The sequence below is a fragment of the Oncorhynchus nerka genome, linkage group LG20, assembly GCF_034236695.1.
Source record: "Oncorhynchus nerka isolate Pitt River linkage group LG20, Oner_Uvic_2.0, whole genome shotgun sequence".
Classification (NCBI taxonomy): Eukaryota; Metazoa; Chordata; class Actinopteri; order Salmoniformes; family Salmonidae; genus Oncorhynchus; species Oncorhynchus nerka.
Window position 1 is genome coordinate 14829811 of NC_088415.1, and position 19249 is coordinate 14849059.

General features: G+C 44.6%; 1 protein-coding gene across 1 annotated transcript in view; it reads right to left on the minus strand.

Moving 5' to 3' along the window:
• Positions 1-12625, minus strand: part of kcnd3 (potassium voltage-gated channel, Shal-related subfamily, member 3) — a 334077-nt gene extending 321452 nt beyond the window's left edge. Inside the window, exons 1-2 of the mRNA XM_065005257.1 lie at positions 12070-12625; positions 9726-10935 (exon numbers count right to left, since the gene is read on the minus strand). Of these exons, the coding sequence (XP_064861329.1) occupies positions 9726-10828 (1103 nt within the window). The 5' untranslated portion in view covers positions 10829-10935; positions 12070-12625. The remainder of the gene's footprint in view (positions 1-9725; positions 10936-12069) is intronic.
• Between the last annotated feature and the right edge of the window lie 6624 nt (positions 12626-19249).

Sequence of the window (19249 nt, forward strand, 5' to 3'; positions counted from 1 at the left end):
CATGGTGGGATAACACTGCATGGTGGGATAACTCTGCTTGGTGGGATAACTCTGCATGGTGGAATAACTCTGCTTGGTAGGATAACTCTGCTTGGTGGGATAACTCTGCATGGTGGAATAACTCTGCTTGGTGGAATAACTCTGCATGGTGGGATAACACTGCATGGTGGGATAACTGCATGGTGGAATAACTCTGCATGGTGGAATAACTCTGCTTGGTGGGATAACTCTGCATGGTGGAATAACTCTGCATGGTAGGATACCTCTGCTTGGTGGGATAACTCTGCATGGTGGAATAACTCTGCATGATGGGATAACTCTGCTTGGTGGGATAACTCTGCATGGTGGAATAACTCTGCTTGGTAGGATAACTCTGCTTGGTGGGATAACTCTGCATGGTGGAATAACTCTGCTTGGTGGAATAACTCTGCATGGTGGAATAACTCTGCATGATGGGATAACTCTGCTTGGTGGGATAACTCTGCATGGTGGAATAACTCTGCTTGGTAGGATAACTCTGCTTGGTGGGATAACTCTGCATGGTGGAATAACTCTGCTTGGTGGAATAACTCTGCATGGTGGGATAACACTGCATGGTGGGATAACTCTGCTTGGTGGGATAACTCTGCATGGTAGGATAACTCTGCTTGGTGGGATAACTCTGCATGGTGGAATAACTCTGCATGGTGGGATAACACTGCATGGTGGGATAACTCTGCTTGGTGGGATAACTCTGCATGGTAGGATAACTCTGCTTGGTGGGATAACTCTGCATGGTGGGATAACTCTGCATGGTGGAATAACTCTGCTTGGTGGAATAACTCTGCATAGGATGACTCTGCATGGTAGGATAACTCTGCATGGTAGGATAACTCTGCATGGTGGGATAACTCTGCATGGTGGGATAACTGCATGGTGGAATACCTCTGCTTGGTAGGATAACTCTGCATGGTAGGATAACTCTGCATGGTGGGATACCTCTGCATGGTGGAATAACTCTGCTTGGTAGGATAACTCTGCATGGTAGGATAACTCTGCTTGGTATGATAACACTGCATGGTGGGATAACTCTGCATGGTGGGATAACTGCATGGTGGAATAACTCTGCATGGTGGAATAACTCTGCTTGGTGGGATAACTCTGCATGGTGGAATAACTCTGCATGGTAGGATAACTCTGCTTGGTGGGATAACTCTGCATGGTGGAATAACTCTGCTTGGTGGGATAACTCTGCATGGTGGAATAACTCTGCTTGGTAGGATAACTCTGCTTGGTGGGATAACTCTGCATGGTGGAATAACTCTGCTTGGTGGAATAACTCTGCATGGTGGGATAACACTGCATGGTGGGATAACTCTGCTTGGTGGGATAACTCTGCATGGTGGAATAACTGCATGGTAGGATAACTCTGCTTGGTGGGATAACTCTGCATGGTGGAATAACTCTGCTTGGTGGAATAACTCTGCATGGTGGGATAACTCTGCTTGGTGGGATAACTCTGCATGGTGGAATAACTCTGCTTGGTGGAATAACTCTGCATGGTGGGATAACACTGCATGGTGGGATAACTCTGCTTGGTGGGATAACTCTGCATGGTAGGATAACTCTGCTTGGTGGGATAACTCTGCATGGTAGGATAACTCTGCATGGTGGGATAACGCTGCATGGTAGGATAACTCTGCATGGTGGGATAACTCTGCATGGTGGAATAACTCTGCATGGTAGGATAACTCTGCTTGGTGGGATAACTCTGCATGGTGGAATAACTCTGCATGGTGGGATAACACTGCTTGGTGGGATAACTCTGCATGGTGGGATAACTCTGCATGGTGGAATAACTCTGCTTGGTGGAATAACTCTGCATAGGATGACTCTGCATGGTAGGATAACTCTGCATGGTAGGATAACTCTGCATGGTGGGATAACTCTGCATAGGATGACTCTGCATGGTAGGATAACTCTGCTTGGTGGGATAACTCTGCTTGGTGGGATAACTCTGCTTGGTATGATAACTCTGCATGGTAGGATAACTCTGCATGGTGGGATAACTCTGCATGGTGGGATAACAGCAAATCCACTCTGTGACAGTGGCTACAGTACAACCCTGCTAACAGCATATCCTCAATGACAGAGTGTCAGCGTGAGTGACAGGGGATGACTGGCTGTCTTATGGGAGGTTGCCAGGAGCTCCAAACCCAACCAATGAGTTACTGCTACCCTTTTATCACCTCTGTGGCTCTGTCTGTGGCCTGTCTATGGCTCTCTGTCTGTGGCCTGTCTATGGCTCTCTATCTGTGGCCTGTCTGTGGCCTGTCTATGGCTCTCTGTCTGTGGCCTGTCTATGGCTCTCTATCTGTGGCCTGTCTATGGCTCTCTGTCTGTGAAATGTCGATGGTTCTCTGTCTGTGGCCTGTTTATGTCTCTGTCTAGTTGTCTGTGGCCTGTCTATGTCTCTATCTATGGCATGTCTATGGCTACCTGTCTATGTGACTCTGTCTATGGCTTAGACAGGGTCTGTCTGGGTCTGTCTAGTGCTCTTGTCTACGGCTGTGAAATTTAAGAGGACAGAACTATTTGTCAGCCTCTCCCTCAGTCTGACTCACACATTGACTCAAACACACTCTCACACTCACTCATTTAACACATCATCATCTGGCCTAATGGGCGGCAGTGGCACTGCGACAGGTGTGTGTGTGTGTGCGTGTGTGTGTTAGGGTTATGCGATGTCAACCTTTGTCCTATCGTGATATTTACTCATAAAACGTTTATGTGTGTGTGTGGACAAAACTTTTTTTTTTAATTGCATGGATGAATTGGACGAATCATGATGAAAGATAATGTTGCTGATAGCCTGGGGAGAGACTAATCTTTTCTAATATCCCTTTCTGGTGGTGCTTCAGCATGGAACAGGTGTGTGTACGTCTGTGTCTGTGTGGCCCGCACACGACGGAGCAAAGTGACGGTCAACCGATGACGAACGGGCTGCTGTCTTACTGTAGTGAGTTAGGATAAATCATTGGCTGGATAGAAGCTAAATCTACCGTCTTCACAACTGGATAATAATTGCTTCTGTCATAAAGATGTGATTGAGAATAGCCTATGGCTAGGCCTATAGGATCTGACTTCTGTCATAAAGATGTGATTGAGAATAGCCTATGGCTAGGCCTATAGGATCTGACTTCTGTCATAAAGATGTGATTGAGAATAGCCTATGGCTAGGCCTATAGGATCTGACTTCTGTCATAAAGATGTGATTGAGAATAGCCTATGGCTAGGCCTATAGGATCTGACTTCTGTCATAAAGATGTGATTGAGAATAGCCTATGGCTAGGCCTATAGGATCTGACTTCTGTCATAAAGATGTGATTGAGAATAGCCTATGGCTAGGCCTATAGGATCTGACTTCTGTCATAAAGATGTGATTGAGAATAGCCTATGGCTAGGCCTATAGGATCTGACTTCTGTCATAAAGATGTGATTGAGAATAGCCTATGGCTAGGCCTATAGGATCTGACTTCTGTCATAAAGATGTGATTGAGAATAGCCTATGGCTAGGCCTATAGGATCCGACTTGCATTTTTGTTCTTTTTAGAAAGCGGCAACTTTAGGAAACTCCTTTCTTAGCCTATCTGAATATTTGGGAAATAATCTACTGTTCATAACTGTTACTATCTTAAAGCTTTTCTGATAGGTCTAGTAGGAGGATTGGCCATTTCCTTTTCAACCTAGCATGGAGGGATCATTTATTTTTTAATAAGCTTAAAAGCCCATTACAGTCAAAAATGCGATTTCCTGTGTTTTATATATATTTCCACACTATGATATATCTCATTGTTGCCCAAAAATGATTTGATATTGAGATAAAAACAGCTGCATTGGACCTTGAGTATCTCATATATGTATAATGTATATACAGATGAAGTAGGAAGTTTACATACACTTAGGGTGGAGTCATTAAAACTCGTTTTTCAACCACTCCACACATTTCCTGTTAACAAACTATAGTTTTGGCAAGTCGATTTGGACATCTACTTTGTACGTGACACAAGTCATTTTTCCAACAATTGTTTACAGACAGATTATTTCACTTATAATTCACTGTATCACAATTCCAGTGGGTCAGAAGTTTACATACACTAAGTTGACTGTGCCTTTAAACAGCTTGGAAAATTCCAGAAAATGATGTAATGGATAATAATTGCTTCAATTGCCTCTTCCTCCTTTATTAATAGTGTCTGTTCAATCTGTCATAACGATGTCATTGAGAATAGCCTATGGCTTCTGATAGGCTAATTGACATCATTTGAGTGAATTGGAGGTGGGGATGTATTTCAAGACCTACCTTCAAACTCAGTGCCTCTTTGCTTGACATCATGGGAAATCAAAAGAAATCATCCAAGACCTCAGAAAATAAATTGTAGACCTCCACAAGTCTGGTTCATCCTTGGGAGCAATTTCCAAATGCCTGAAGTTACTACGTTCATCTGTATAAACAATGGCACGCAAGTATAAACACCATGGGACCACGCAGCCGTCATAACGCTCAGGAAGGAGACGCGTTCTGTCTCCTAGAGATTAACGTACTTTGGTGCGAAAAGTGCAAATCAATCCCAGAACAACAGCAAAGGACCTTGTGAAGATGCTGGAGGAAACAGGTACAAAAGTATCTATATCCACAGTAAAACAAGTCCTATATCAACATAACCTGAAAGGCCGCTCAGCAAGGAAGCAGCCACTGCTCCAAAACCGCCATAAAAAAGCCAGACTACGGTTTGCAACTGCACATGGGGACAAAGATCGTACTTTTTGGAGAAATGTCCTCTGGTCTGATGAAACAAAAATGGAACTGTTTGGCTATAATGACCATCGTTATGTTTGGAGGAAAAGGGGGTGGCTTGCAAGCCCAAGAACACCATCCCAACCATGAAGCACAGGGGTGGCAGCATCATGTTTTGGGGGTGCTTTGCTGCAGGAGGGACTGGTGCACTTAACAAAATAGATCGCATCACGAGGAAGGGAAATGATGTGGATATAATGAAGCAACATCTCAAGAAATCAGTCAGGAAGTTCCAAATGGACAACGACCCCAAGCATACTTCCAAAGTTGTGGCAAAATGGCTTAAGAACAACAACGTCAAGATATTGGAGTGGCCATCACTAAGCTTTGACCTCAATCCTATAGAAAATTTGTGGGCAGAACTGTAAAAGCGTGTGCGAGCAAGGAGGCATACAAACCTGACTCAGTTACACCAGCTCTGTCAGGGGGAATGGGCTAAAATTCACCCAACTTATTGTGGGAGGCTACCCAAAACATTTGACCCACATTAAACAATTTAAAGGCAAAGCTACCAAATACTAACTGAGTGTCTGTAAACTTCTGACCCACTGGGAATGTGATGAAAGAAATAAAAGCTGAAATAAATCATTCTCTCTCCTATTATTCTGACATTTCACATTCTTAAAATAAAGTGGTGATCCTAACTGACCTAAAACAGGGAATTTTTATTAGGATTAATTGTCAGGAATTGTGAAAAACTGAGTTTAAATGTATTTGGCTAAGGTTTATGTAAACTTCCGACTTCAACTGTATACAGTACCAGTCAAAGGTTTGGACAGTCACTTTATTTTTACTATTTTCTACATTGTAGAATAATAGTGAGGACATCGAAACTGTGAAATAACACATATGGAATCATGTAGTAACCCAAAAAGTTTTTAACAAAACAAAATAGATTTTATACTTGAGATTCTTCAAAGTAGCCACCATCTGCCTTGATGACAGCTTTGCACATGCTTGGCATTCTCTCAACCAACTTCACCTGGAATGCTTTCCAACAGTCTTGAAGGAGTTCCCACATCTACTGAGCACTTGTTGGCTGCTTTTCCTCCACTCTGCGGTCACACTTATCCCAAGCCATCTCAATTGGGTTGAGGTCGGGTGATTCTGGAGGCTAGGTCATCTGATGCAACACTCCATCATTCTCATTCTTGGTCAAATAGCCCTTACACAGCCTGCAGGTTTTGAGGTCGGGCGATTATGGAGGCCTAGTCTCTTGGCATTCTCTCAACCAGCTTCATGAGGTAGTCACCTGGAATGCATTTTAATTAACAGGAGGAATTTCTTTCCTTCTAATGCTTTTTAGCCAAACAGTTGTGTGTGCTGTGACAAGGTAGGGGTGGTATACAGAAGATAGCCCTATTTGGTGAAAGACCAAGTCCATTTTATGACAAGAAAAGCTCAAATAAGCAAAGAGAAACGACAGTCCATCATTACTTTAAGACATGAATGTTAGTTAATCCGGAACATTTTAAGAACTTTGAAAGTCACAAAAACCATCAAGCGCTATGATGAAACTAGCTTTCATGAGGACCGACACAGGAAAGGAAGACCCAGAATTACCTCTGCCTCAGAGGATACGTTCATTAGAGTTAACTGCACCTCAGATTGCAGCCCAAATAAATGCTTCACAGAGTTCCAGTAACAGACACATCTCAACATCAACTGTTCAGAGGAGACTGCGTGAATCAGGCCTGCTGCGAAACGCCATGCCATCCTGGTTTGCGCTCAGTGCGACTGTCATTTGCTTTTCAACAGGACAAGGACCAAAACTCACCTCCAGGCTGTGTAAAGGCTATTTGACCAAGAAGGAGAGTGATGGTGCTGCAGCAGATGACCTGGCCTCCACAATCACCTGACCTCAACCCAATTGAGCGTTGATGCAGCGACTGTTGGATCAGCGACCGTTAGCAACCATTGGAGCAGCGACTGTTGGATCAGCGACCGTTAGCAACCGTTGATGCAGCAACTGTTGGATCAGCAACCGTTAGCAACCATTGGAGCAGCAACTGTTGGATCAGCGACCGTTAGCAACCGTTGGAGCAGCGACCGTTGGAGCAGCAACTGTTGGAGCAGCGACTGTTGGATCAGTGACCGCTCTATCAATGACCTTTGGAGCAGCGACCGTTGGAGCAGCGACCTTTGAATCCGTGACTGTTAATGACCAGCGGAGCAGCGACCATTAGCAACTGTTGGAGCAGCGACCATTAGCAACTGTTGGAGCGGCGACCGTTGGAGCAGCGACCGTTGGAGCAGCGACCATTAGCAACTGTTGGAGCAGCGACCGTTAGCAACTGTTGGAGCAGCGACCATTAGCAACTGTTGGAGCAGCGACCGTTGGAGCAGCGACCATTAGCAACTGTTGGAGCAGCGACCATTAGCAACTGTTGGAGCAGCGACCATTAGCAACTGTTGGAGCAGCGACCATTGGAGCAGCGACCGTTGGAGCAGCGACCATTAGCAACTGTTGGAGCAGCGACCGTTAGCAACTGTTGGAGCAGCGACCATTAGCAACTGTTGGAGCAGCGACCGTTGGAGCAGCGACTGTTGGAGCAGCGACCATTAGCAACTGTTGGAGCAGCGTCCATTAACAACTGTTGGAGCAGCGACCGTTGGAGCAGCGACCGTTGGAGCAGCGACCGTTGGAGCAGCGACCATTAGCAACTGTTGGAGCAGCGACCGTTGGAGCAGCGACTGTTAATGACCAGTGGAGCAGCGACCATTAGCAACTGTTGGAGCAGAGACCATTGGAGCAGTGAGAGTCTGATGAGGAAACAGGCTGTCTTAACGTAGTGAGTTAGGTCATACATCGTGGGCTGGATAGACGCAATCTATCTACCGTCTTCAGAACTGGTCATTGATTTATTTGCCTCATAAAATAACAGTAAATAAATAATATTGTTTATATTGCTGCGATTTAGAATAGCCTATGTCTAGGCAAGGCTAGTCTTTCATTCTTGTTATTTTTGAAAGCGGCAACTTTAGGACAATTTCTCAGGCTAGAATGTTTGGGAAATAAGATAGACTACTGTTCATAATGTTACCTTTGTCTTAAAGCTTTTACAATAGGCCTAGTAGGAGGATTGGTTATTAGCCATTAGGTTTTCAAACTCGCATGGAGGGATTATCCCGACCTGGATGGATCATTTATTTCTTAATAAGCTTAAACTTGATTCAACTTGTCATTTGATTTTAGTATAGGCTTCAGATATTGTTTGTTCGCTCTCATTATTAGTCCCCTGACAAATGTTTTAGGCTATTCAAAAAACGTATTGATATGGAACTCGGTTAGATTCATTGTTTGATCGGGAGAAAACCATGCATAAAATGATAAAAGCGTAACCTATAGCCCAAAGTCATATTTCTATTGAATGGAGAGAGAAGCTAAATTACAGTGCATTCCGAAAGTACTCAGACCCCTTCACTTTTTCCAAAGTTTGTTACGTTACAGCCTTATTCTAAAATGAATTCCATAAATGTTTTTCACCTCACCAATCTACACACAATACCCCATAATTACAAAGGAAAATCAGGTTTTTAGAATTTTGCAAATGTATCAATTTAAAAAACAGAAATACCTTATTTAAATTCAATTGATTGGACATGATTTGCAAAGACACACATCTGTCTATATATGGTCCCACAGTTGACAGTGAATGTCAGAGCAAAAACCAAGCCATGAGGTCGAAGGAATTGTTTATAGAGCTCCGACACAGGACTGTGTTGAGGCACAGTTCTGGGGAAGGGTACCAAAAATGTTCTGCTGCATTTAAGGTCCCCAAGAACCCAGTGGCCTCCATCATTCTTAAATGGAAGAAGTTTGGAACCACCTAGACTCTTCCTAGAGCTGGCCTTTTACTGAGGAGTGGCTTCCATCTGGACACTCTACCATAAAGACCTGATTTTAGTGGAGTGCTGCAGAGATTGTTGTCCTTCTGGAAGGTTCTCCCATCTCCACAGAGGAACTCTGGAGCTCTGTCAAAGTGACCACCAGGTTCTTGCTCACCACCCTGACCAAGGCCCTTCTCCCCCAATTGCTCAGTTTGTCAAGGCGGTGACCAAGAACCCGGTGGTCACTTTGACAGAGCTCCAGAGCGAGAGATTAACAATATTTCATGACTGGACATTTTGTGTTGATTTGGTGAAATGCTCCGCTCTGTCTGGCCTACATTCCTCTCTTGCGTTGTGTATATAACATATTTAATTGAAATAGGCTACAGCAAATAGGAATAGGCTTATTACTCAGAATGTCACTTGTGTGCTGCCATGATGCGCAGTGCCAGTCAAGTGCACATCACGATGTCGTCACCATCGACGATGGCTGTCAATCATCATTGATAGACGATGCTATTGTAATATCGCCCAACCCTACTCTACTGTACCTTTTACACTTTTTCCTTACACTTCAATATCAGTCTCTCTCCTTTGATCTCTAATCTCTATCCCTACCTCTCTCTTTCTCTGATATCCTTCCTCCCTCTTTCCCTCACTCCTCCCCCCTCTCTCTCCCCTCAGCAGTCCTCTGGGCTCTCTCCCACAGGTAGTGTGATAGCGTTGGCAGAGGCATTACTGTAAAAGAACAGGACATCTCCACTGCCACTCTCTCTGCCCTAGTGTTCGATGAGGAGATACACAGAGGACAACATTTGGAACAGTATGACAGTGTGCCTTTGTGCCAATGTTCTGGATCCATCATGAGGTACAATATTCCCTTGTACTCATGGCAATGACGTTACAACCATGGCATGGACAGACAGGACGTATTACCCTGCCTGCTTTGTGTTGTCTAGGTCAAATGCATCCATCCATTTCCAGCACAGATAAAGAGTACACAGATAGATAAACAGACAACACGCACACGCACAAAAACAGATGCTTTTCCCCTTACCCAAGTGTCGTCATAGTAACGATGGTGTACCAGAATGAGGCTGGGATGCTGGTGAACTTGCTCGACGTGGAACCTTTCTCGGCGTAGAACATAACGGTAGCGAAGATAATAATGGCCATGGTGAGGGAGAAGAGGAGGAAGCCCAGCTCTGAGGCGCAGCTCTTCAGCGTGTACCCCAGGATGCGCAGCCCTTGAGAGTGACGGGAGAACTTGAAGATACGGAAGACCCGGAAGACCCGGAGCGTCACGAAGGCCCCGCTCACATCCTCGTTGTCTGTCATCACCAAGCCAATGTAGTAGGGCAAGATGGCCACCACGTCGATGATGCTCATCACGCTGCGCATGAAGCGGTAGCGGCTTGGCGCAGCAAACAGTCTCATGAGGTACTCTACTGTGAAGATGAGGACGCAGGCCGTGTCCATGCAGAAGAAGGCTACGGTGTAGCGATCGCCGCACGTCACCTCTTTGGTGTTAGGGGTGGCACCGCAAGGCACCGTCTCCACCACGTTGGTGAGGACTGAGATGGCGATGAAGAAGCCGGTGACATAGTAGAACACCAGGGCCATGGTGGAGGTGTGAGGGTTCTCGAAGGCCCTCCACATGGTCTCTCTGAACGTCATATTGGGAAGCTTGGCATCTTTCTTGTCCTCGTCATCGTCCATCAGTCTCTCTTGGTTCTCACGCCTACGGTCCTTGTACTCTTCGTAGCAGCAGTCTCCGATGATCTCAGGGATGATCCCGAAGAAGGACAGCTCTTCGTCGTAGGACGTGATGCACTCGGAGCGGGGGTAATGCAGCTTGCCCGTGCGATAGAAGTTGAGAACAGCGCGGAACACATCCGCGTCTCGGTCAAAAAAGTACTCTTTGGTCTCCTCATTGTAGAAAAACTCTTTCTCTGAACTGCCTAGTAAGGTGTCGGGATATCTATCTAGCGTATTCCTCCAGGTCTCAAATCGGCGTCCACTTACATTGAGGACGATGAGCTCGTCTGCGCGTTTGTTCTTCTCGGTGGGGGCGATGGGCATGGGCATGTTGGCCACGGGCATCCAGCCAATAGCAGCAGCGCGGGCGAAGGGCAGCCACGCCGCTACTCCCGACGCCATGGTGAGTCTGGCTTGGGGCGAGGACAGGGACAAGTCCACCAGCACCTTCACAACCAGCTTGGCTTCAGCTCACTCACCATCTGGAGAGGGGCAGGGGTGGGGGAAGACTGTGGGGGAGGGGTGAGAGAGAGGGGAAAGGTGGGAAGGGGAGACAGCGGGGGTTAGGGAAGACAACAGGAAAGATGGGAGGGGGAGACAGAGGGGGAGAGGGGTGAGAGAGAGACAGTGGGGGAAAGGTGGTAGGGGAAGAGAGAGGGAGAGAAATGGATGCATTATGATTAAAAAAACACATTATTTTTAATGTAAATGAACAAGGTAGTGTCAAGGTGAAATAGTAGGGTAGTATAAATGTAAAACATAGAAAATATGCATACCAACTTAATTATACGAAAACACAATTCCATGTAATAGACACCAACTAGCTGGAAGGAGTACATTACTTCCAATAGGAATAACCCTACAGTATCTTAATCTGATCATGATACGTGTCATTTAAGCCTAGGGCATATTGCAATATCCTTTAAAGATCCATTCCCCATAATTAGTCTGATGTAATATAATAAATGGAAATAGCATGTACTTTTTCCCTCTATTGGGTTACAGGGTTTGCTCTTCTGTGCATGATACAAATATAATAGCCAGATAGGATTGTTCAGGATCTTCCTGCTCGCTCTTTCCAAGTCATGGGAGGTTTCACATTCATAACAAATCATATTTTCTCCTTCACAGCTTGGCAGACCAAGACATAGCCTACAGGTTTTTTTTTTAAACAGTGCGTAGTTCTAATTCAGTGGCCTAAATTCTAGTAGAACCCGTTGTTAAAGATGGCTCCGAGGTGCAGCCCGCGGACTGGCAGTCAAGTTGTTCAGTACCTGTTGAGTGAAAACTAACAGAACATTTCCAAAGGGTGTGCAACCCATTGTTTCCCTTGGAGGAATAGCCAGTGGCTAAATAAATGGATACCTTGTCATCTCGAATTTAGGTTCTACTGACATTGTTGTATTTGCCCCTCAATTTCTCAGTTTGAAAAAAATGTATCCATCTATATAGACAAACATAACCAAGCCCTATAAAATGGCCTACGACTTTGTCAGTTCTCTCAAAATCGAAAGCTTTTACAGTCATTTGGCTGCATTAGTGTTATGAGAATACAGATGCTGCCTTGCTGAAGCAAACTAAACCAATTCTTACATAAACATCAGTCATTTAGGTTTCTGTTCATGGTAATACAATGCACTTACCCATGCACATTTCTGCATCCACAAAAATAAGAGCTTTTCCTGGGGCTAACTACTTGTAGAGCAGCTGTTGCGCCGTAGGTTGGTTACCTTTTAGAATGTCCCTCCGAATCCACATATGAAGTTGAAATAAAAGGAGAATAACATAGCAGGATGAAATTTGGCAAGAATTGTAAGCGAAAGCACTGTAGTTTAAAACAACTGTCCAACGTTTTTCATTCAGTTTCCATTGCGAGAAAGAGGGGATAATCCCACTACTCCGACGCAAGGCTTTCGCTCCACCGCCTCTGCTGTGGGAAGCGGTAAACTACACTGAGGATCGCTCTCCTTCTAGCACATTTTAGAGTGCTGGACAGGGGTAGGCTTATCTTTCTCCGTTATCTCACCCTAATAAACGCCCCATATCTGCTTCTCTCTCTGTCGGTCTTGCTTCATCTCTCTTGCTTTCTCTCTCTCTGTCTGTCTCTCTCTCTCTCTCTCTCTTTCTCCGTCACTCCTTCTATTTATTTCCCCGACTGCTCGTTCTAGCGGTTAAATTGTCGGTTTGCCTCCGTGTGCAGCCGAGGACAGCGGGAAGAGAGAAACGCTTCGCAGCAGTGCCCGCCTTTTACTAAAAGCGCGGCAGGAAACCAATAGCCTTGGGACTCAGAACGAGGCATCAAGAAGGACAAGGTTAACAATTTCACGGATGAAAAAGAGAACATTTAAATGATTTGATCTTCATCCTCTTCCACTTGTTTCGTTTTTCAAATGGGCTCTGGTTGTATCACTCTTTTTGTTTTTATTTCCACCTATCAGGCTATAGATGAGGGAATACTATAGGCTAGGCTACTGAAATCAAGTCAAGTCTCACACCATGGGTTTTGTAATAATTGCCTTTCTTCCAATGACGCAGTGAACTGTTAAACAAGACAAATATATGGAAGTACCGAGGGAACATTTGAAACATAAATAAATGCCTGGACCTCATTACACCTGATAATACAAAGCCATTAATCAGCTATTTTCAGGGGCATATTCTCTCCTCTCAGAATAACAATCATAGATTTGACATATAGAGCAGGCACGTGCACAGATAGCCCTCTACATGCCCCTTTGCCCATCATCTCTAAAGGGTTCCGAATTCTTGTTCAGAACCCACTGCCTGCCAGTCGTCGTGAAGTTCGCCACCCCCACCCCGTCCGTTGGTTTGCACCTGTTGATCTGCCCTGTATGGAGCTCGGTTGTGCATGTTTCCCAGTCTCCACTGTACAGAGATTGCGCGCGCCCGGTATCCAAACATGCAGGTCGAGTGTGTGGAGCTAGCTATCTAGTTTAAATATCAACAGTACTGCCACAGCAGCATAACGTTTGATTAACACTTGATTTAGCCTACATAATAATCCCTATTTGGTCTGGTTCCTGCATTGTGAGGCACTATTTGTCAACCAATTAGGGTGTTTTGGTTTGACTCACATGAACATGGATTCTAAAGCTACGCGGGATACACATGAAAGTGATATTTGAGAACGTAAATGTACACACGTTGTGTTTTCAGGTTGTGAGTGTGTGATATGGGGGTTATAGAAAAGTTGACTTCAACATTTATAAAGAAAAGCGTTTATAAACAATAGCAGCTATGTTGACACGGACATGTTGATTTGAGCCATGCTGTTGGAAAAGCACTAGTGTCCGACCTTCGGCTGCCGCTGATGCCTTACCGGACTTCACTCGCTGACTCGTCTACAGTCGGCTTCGTTAGGTTTACCGCTCGGACACACCCATAGATAGGAGCAGCTGCATCAGTGATCATCCGAGCCAACTCCATCCCTTCTTTAGTAGGGAGTTGTACATGTGTGTCAGGACAGCAGCAACACAGGTCGTCTAGACTCTAGCTAACCATCATATACTAAAATACCCACAAAAGCCACTAGCCAGCCAACCATATATCATGAGTTAGGAGATTATGAATATTATATTATGAAATTATTATTTGATAGAGCATTGAAGATAAATCACAATCAGTTAAATAAATTGAGTTACCTAACTAGCAGATGTATGTCTGGGGGGGGGGGGGGGGGCTGACAATAGAGATGACATTTAGTCATTTAGAAAACAACTGACGTACAGCAGGCGCATTCAACTGAGGAAGGAGAAACACATATTACGATAATCACATGTAAAACTGTCTACAATAAGTGTAGTCTATGTAAGAATTCCAGCGCTAGAGCAGAACTAGAGAACAGTACTCCCAGGTTCTGCAATGCAGTCTGTTGTTTACGTTCCCGTCGCAGAGAGTGGGATTCACTGGTATCTGCTCTGTGTCTTCCATCCTCCAGTTTATTCATGAAACTAAAGGTTCCAAAACAAAGAGGTTCAATGGAAAACCTCTCACAGCAATCACAGTCAGGCCCCCCTGACGTTGAACAGGACAGGACTCTTACACAACATGCACGCACATACGCACCGGCGCGCACACACACACATACACACACACACAAATGCATGCACTCACGTATGTATGCACACGTGTTTGCATGCACGCAGACACACATGTACTGTACTGTAACGTGCTGTATAAAAACATAGTTAAAGCCATTATCCTGAAAGATATCAGTAAACACATGGACTGGACTATCTCTCTACTATCTCTTGACCTGAAGATAGCAGGACAACGGGTTGCAGTGCTATTTGCATAGATGTCCTGTTGATATCATTCAGTTCCCAGCAGTAGATGAGTCACCCATGTCTGAACTTTTCCGACTCTTCTCAAACAGATGTCAATCAAACAGCCAATAACAGGTCTGAGAACCGTCTGTGTATGTTTTTGAGTGACTATTGTAATGTGGTGCTGGGCTCAGTATGGTATTGTGGTGCTGTGTTCAGTATGGTAATGTGGTGCTGGGCTCAGTATGGTAATGTGGTGCTGTGTTCAGTATGGTAATGTGGTGCTGTGTTCAGTATGGTAATGTGGTGGTGTGTTCAGTATGGTAATGTGGTGCTGTGTTCAGTATGGTAATGTGGTGCTGGGCTCAGTATGGTAATGTGGTGCTGTGTTCAGTATGGTAATGTGGAGCTGTGTTCAGTATGGTAATGTGGTGCTGTGTTCAGTATGGTAATGTGGTGCTGGGCTCAGTATGTTAATGTGGTGCTGGGCTCAGTATGGTAATGTGGTGCTGGGCTCAGAATGGTAATATGGTGCTGGGCTCAGTATGGTAATGTGGTGCTGTGCTCAGTATGGTAATGTTATGCTGTGCTTAGGGAGCGTAACTGTCTGTGTACCCACACATCCCTGCTCCACTGTGTAATATACACCCCTAATTAAACCATCAGGGACCTTCTCCCCCCCATCTCCCCTCCCTTCACTGCCTAGTCCACTGGAATACCAATAGGGTTAGACAGGGGACTGTACACACACGCACACACACACACACACACACACACACACACACACACACACACACACACACATACACACACACACACACACACACACACACACACACACACACACACATACAGCACAGGGCCGTAGTCAGGGTCTGAGTGTTAAGAAAGTTTAAGCTCATTTACTGCATTTCTATACAATTTAAAAACTCTAAAATGCCATTTGCAGAACAGCCAAAAAAAGCATAAATGACCCCAGCCATCATTACATTGGTTGCTGTAGCTTCTTTCCCCTCAGTCCATCTACAAACACATAGGCTATTAACTATACAATTAACCGTTACACTGGGATTAAAACTGTCATTTAATACGTACAGAGAGATCTGTTAGCAGAAAACAATATGTTAATAACAGATGTTAAAGAAGTTTGCTTTACAGATTTTTTTGTTGCAGTTTTACAATACATTTTCTACAGTTCTACACATTTTGTCATGGGTTGGGGGACAAAATGTAGCTGTTTTAAAGCACATTTCCTGCTTTTTTTGCACATTTTGTCTTGGGGTGAGAAGAAATTGTAGTTGGAGAAATTAGTAGGAGAAATTGTTGCATTTCGTGCTCTTTCTGCAATTCTTCACATTTTGCCTTAACTTATGCCATCTTAATATGATATCTGAGTGATAGTGACTAACAAAATAAAAGTGGGCCCCTGGGCACGTGCCCTGTGTGTCTGGTCGGTAATTTGACCATGATTACTACACGTTTAGATAGCTGGCTCAACTAACTAGACTAATTTACCAAATCTAAAAATGTTAACTGACATGGGCTAATTGAGTGGCTGTCAGTGAGTGACCTATAACAAGTAAAACTGCTGATGCAAAACCAAGTTTCAAAATGTCACCTTGTGGATTCTACTATTCTAACTCTCAACAGTAAGTTGAGACCCAGACTGAACCACACACACACACAGAGAGACAGACACACACACACACACACACACACACACAGAGACAGACAGACACACACACACACACAGAGACAGACAGAGACACACAGACACACACACACACACAGACACACACACACACACACACACACACACAGAGAGACAGACACACACACACACACAGAGACAGACAGACACACACACACAGAGACAGACAGACACACACACACACACACACAGAGACACACACACACACACAGACACACACACACACACACACACACACACACACACACACACACACACACACACACACACACACACACACACACACAGAGACAGACAGACACACACACACACACACACACACAGAGACACACACACACACACAGAGACACACACACACACACACACACAGAGACACACATACACACAGAGACACACACACACAGAGACAGACACACACACACAGAGACAGACAGACAGACACACACACACACACACACACACACACAGAGACACACACACACACACACACACACACAGACAGACACACACATGCCCATAATATAAACAGTATGGATGAATTGGCCTTTTCTACTAATAATATATTCAGATTCAGCCTGTACCTCTCCAAATGTCACAGAGACACAAGATAGTTTTGGCTTAACTTTCCACCGTCGATAGATCTCCATCTCTCTCCCATGACAGTAGTATGACCTTGAGCAGGTAGGATATCAAGGACATTTGTCAAGGACAGTTTTCCTCAGACACAATGAACGTGTGAACAGGAGTGCTGAACCAGACCTCTTTTCATGTGAGGACCAAGGGGAAAGCAAAGCAGTGAAGAAGGAGAGACAACCAAGAGCACAGTTGCATATATATATATATATATATATATATACATATATATAGAATACACTTACATATACATATCTAGGATATGTATTCTATCCTTGCAGCCAGCAGCACTCAAAGTCTTTTCTCTGAGATGAAAGATAAGGTTTTCCTAGCTCTCGCCATATATATATATATATATATATATATATATATATATATATATATATATACTGTATGACATATCCACATATCCATATACTGTATCGTGGGGCAGCAGGTAGCCTAGTGGTTAGAGCGTTGGGCCATCGAACTCCCCGAGCTGACGAGGTAAACATCTCTCATTCTGCCCCGGGCTATGTGGATGTTGATTAAGGCAGCCCCCTGCACCTATCTGATTCAGAGGGGTTGGGTTAAATGCGCAAGACACATTTCAGTTGAATACATTCAGTTGGACAACTGACTAGCTATCCATATATGACAGCTAGTCTACAGAATAATACATGAATCCTCTGGCAAGTCTTGAGATCCTACATGCAGAACATCTTGTCAGCATTAATTGTACAGTAAACATCAGGTATCACAGTGGACAGCTATCTGATTCTGTTGACCATACATGGGATAATCTAGGCAGTGGTGTCCCTACAGCCTGGAGTTGTGTGTAAGTGTGTTCTGTCCTTGCAGCACTCAACCTCTTTTCTCTGAGATGGGAGATAATATTTTCCTGGCTCTTGCCAACACAGAAGAAGCCTAATGCTGTGATCTGATAAGCACACAGCCCTGATGGAAGTGTTGAGGTAAAGGTGACAAGGAGATGCCCCCAATCTATCACACTTAGAGGTGTGACCTTGCCATCAGTTGTGTCACGCTGCTTCAAGGCAGGCACAGGGACACACGTACGCACACACATGCAGATAAACTCACAGACATTGGGCCAGTGATGCACACAGACTAACAGGCCCATACACACCTTCTACATTCTGTCCTATGCATTTTTCCCACAACTCAACAACAACTTGCAGACCTTTTGTTTTGACATTTTTCCCTGTGTGTGTGTGAGTGTGTGTGTGTGAGTGTGTGTGTGTGTGTGTCTGTCTGTTTGTTTGCTTTCAATTATTAATTAAGTCACTTACCCATTTAGTCTGTCTAATCCCCATCAGGTATCTGAAGTCTTCCTTTGGGGATTTAGACTGGCGGTGCTCGAGTTTATCCCCGCTGTTCCGTACAGAGACTTGGCACTGGCTCTGTCTGCTACTCAGCGCAGCTCAGGGAGCCAGCCAGCCAGCCACTGGCACAGGGGGGTAATGGATGAGCCAGGCCCCCCTTCCTGGCCCCACTCCAGCTCACTAAGAGGCTAAGACAGCACATCCCAGATTTCTCCAAATGTCACACTTTGTCTGCCCCTAACCGAGCCCTAAATTGACTTCACTCTCACCTGGGAGCTGAGAGAAGAGGTGCCATAACAGCAGGTTACTCATCCTCGCCATATCCAATGATGATAACAGTAGGCCTAGGAATGGCTATTTTGTTTGTGTAGAACTCTTTCAAATACATATAAATCTCAAGGCAGATCGTATAAATGCTAAATAAGTATTACCCCTTTGTCTTAATAAGGGCATGAATTTTGACTTCAATAAGGACCAACCATGCAGACAACCTGTAGTGTAAGTTCAAATGTAATTGTATTCAACATTCTAGCTTGTAGAGGACCTGGGAGGAACATTACATTCAAACACTGTAATGTGCCAGACGTTGGTGGATCTAGAACTTCACCCGTCTGGTCCCCAGGCAAGGGTCTACCAGACTCTGGGAAGGGAACACGGGAGGACAGTGGAAGTTGATCAAAGTAAAACCAAAGTGTTTCTCTTTCATCAGAGTTACAGATGAACAACATAATGACGATGTTATACATTTAAAATGGCCTCCTATAGGCTCAGGAGCCAATTACAATGGGAATACCAAACAAAACATGATGTGATTGGTTAAATGTAGACCGTCAATGTTAGTAAGAATTTGTTCTTAACTGACTTGCCTAGT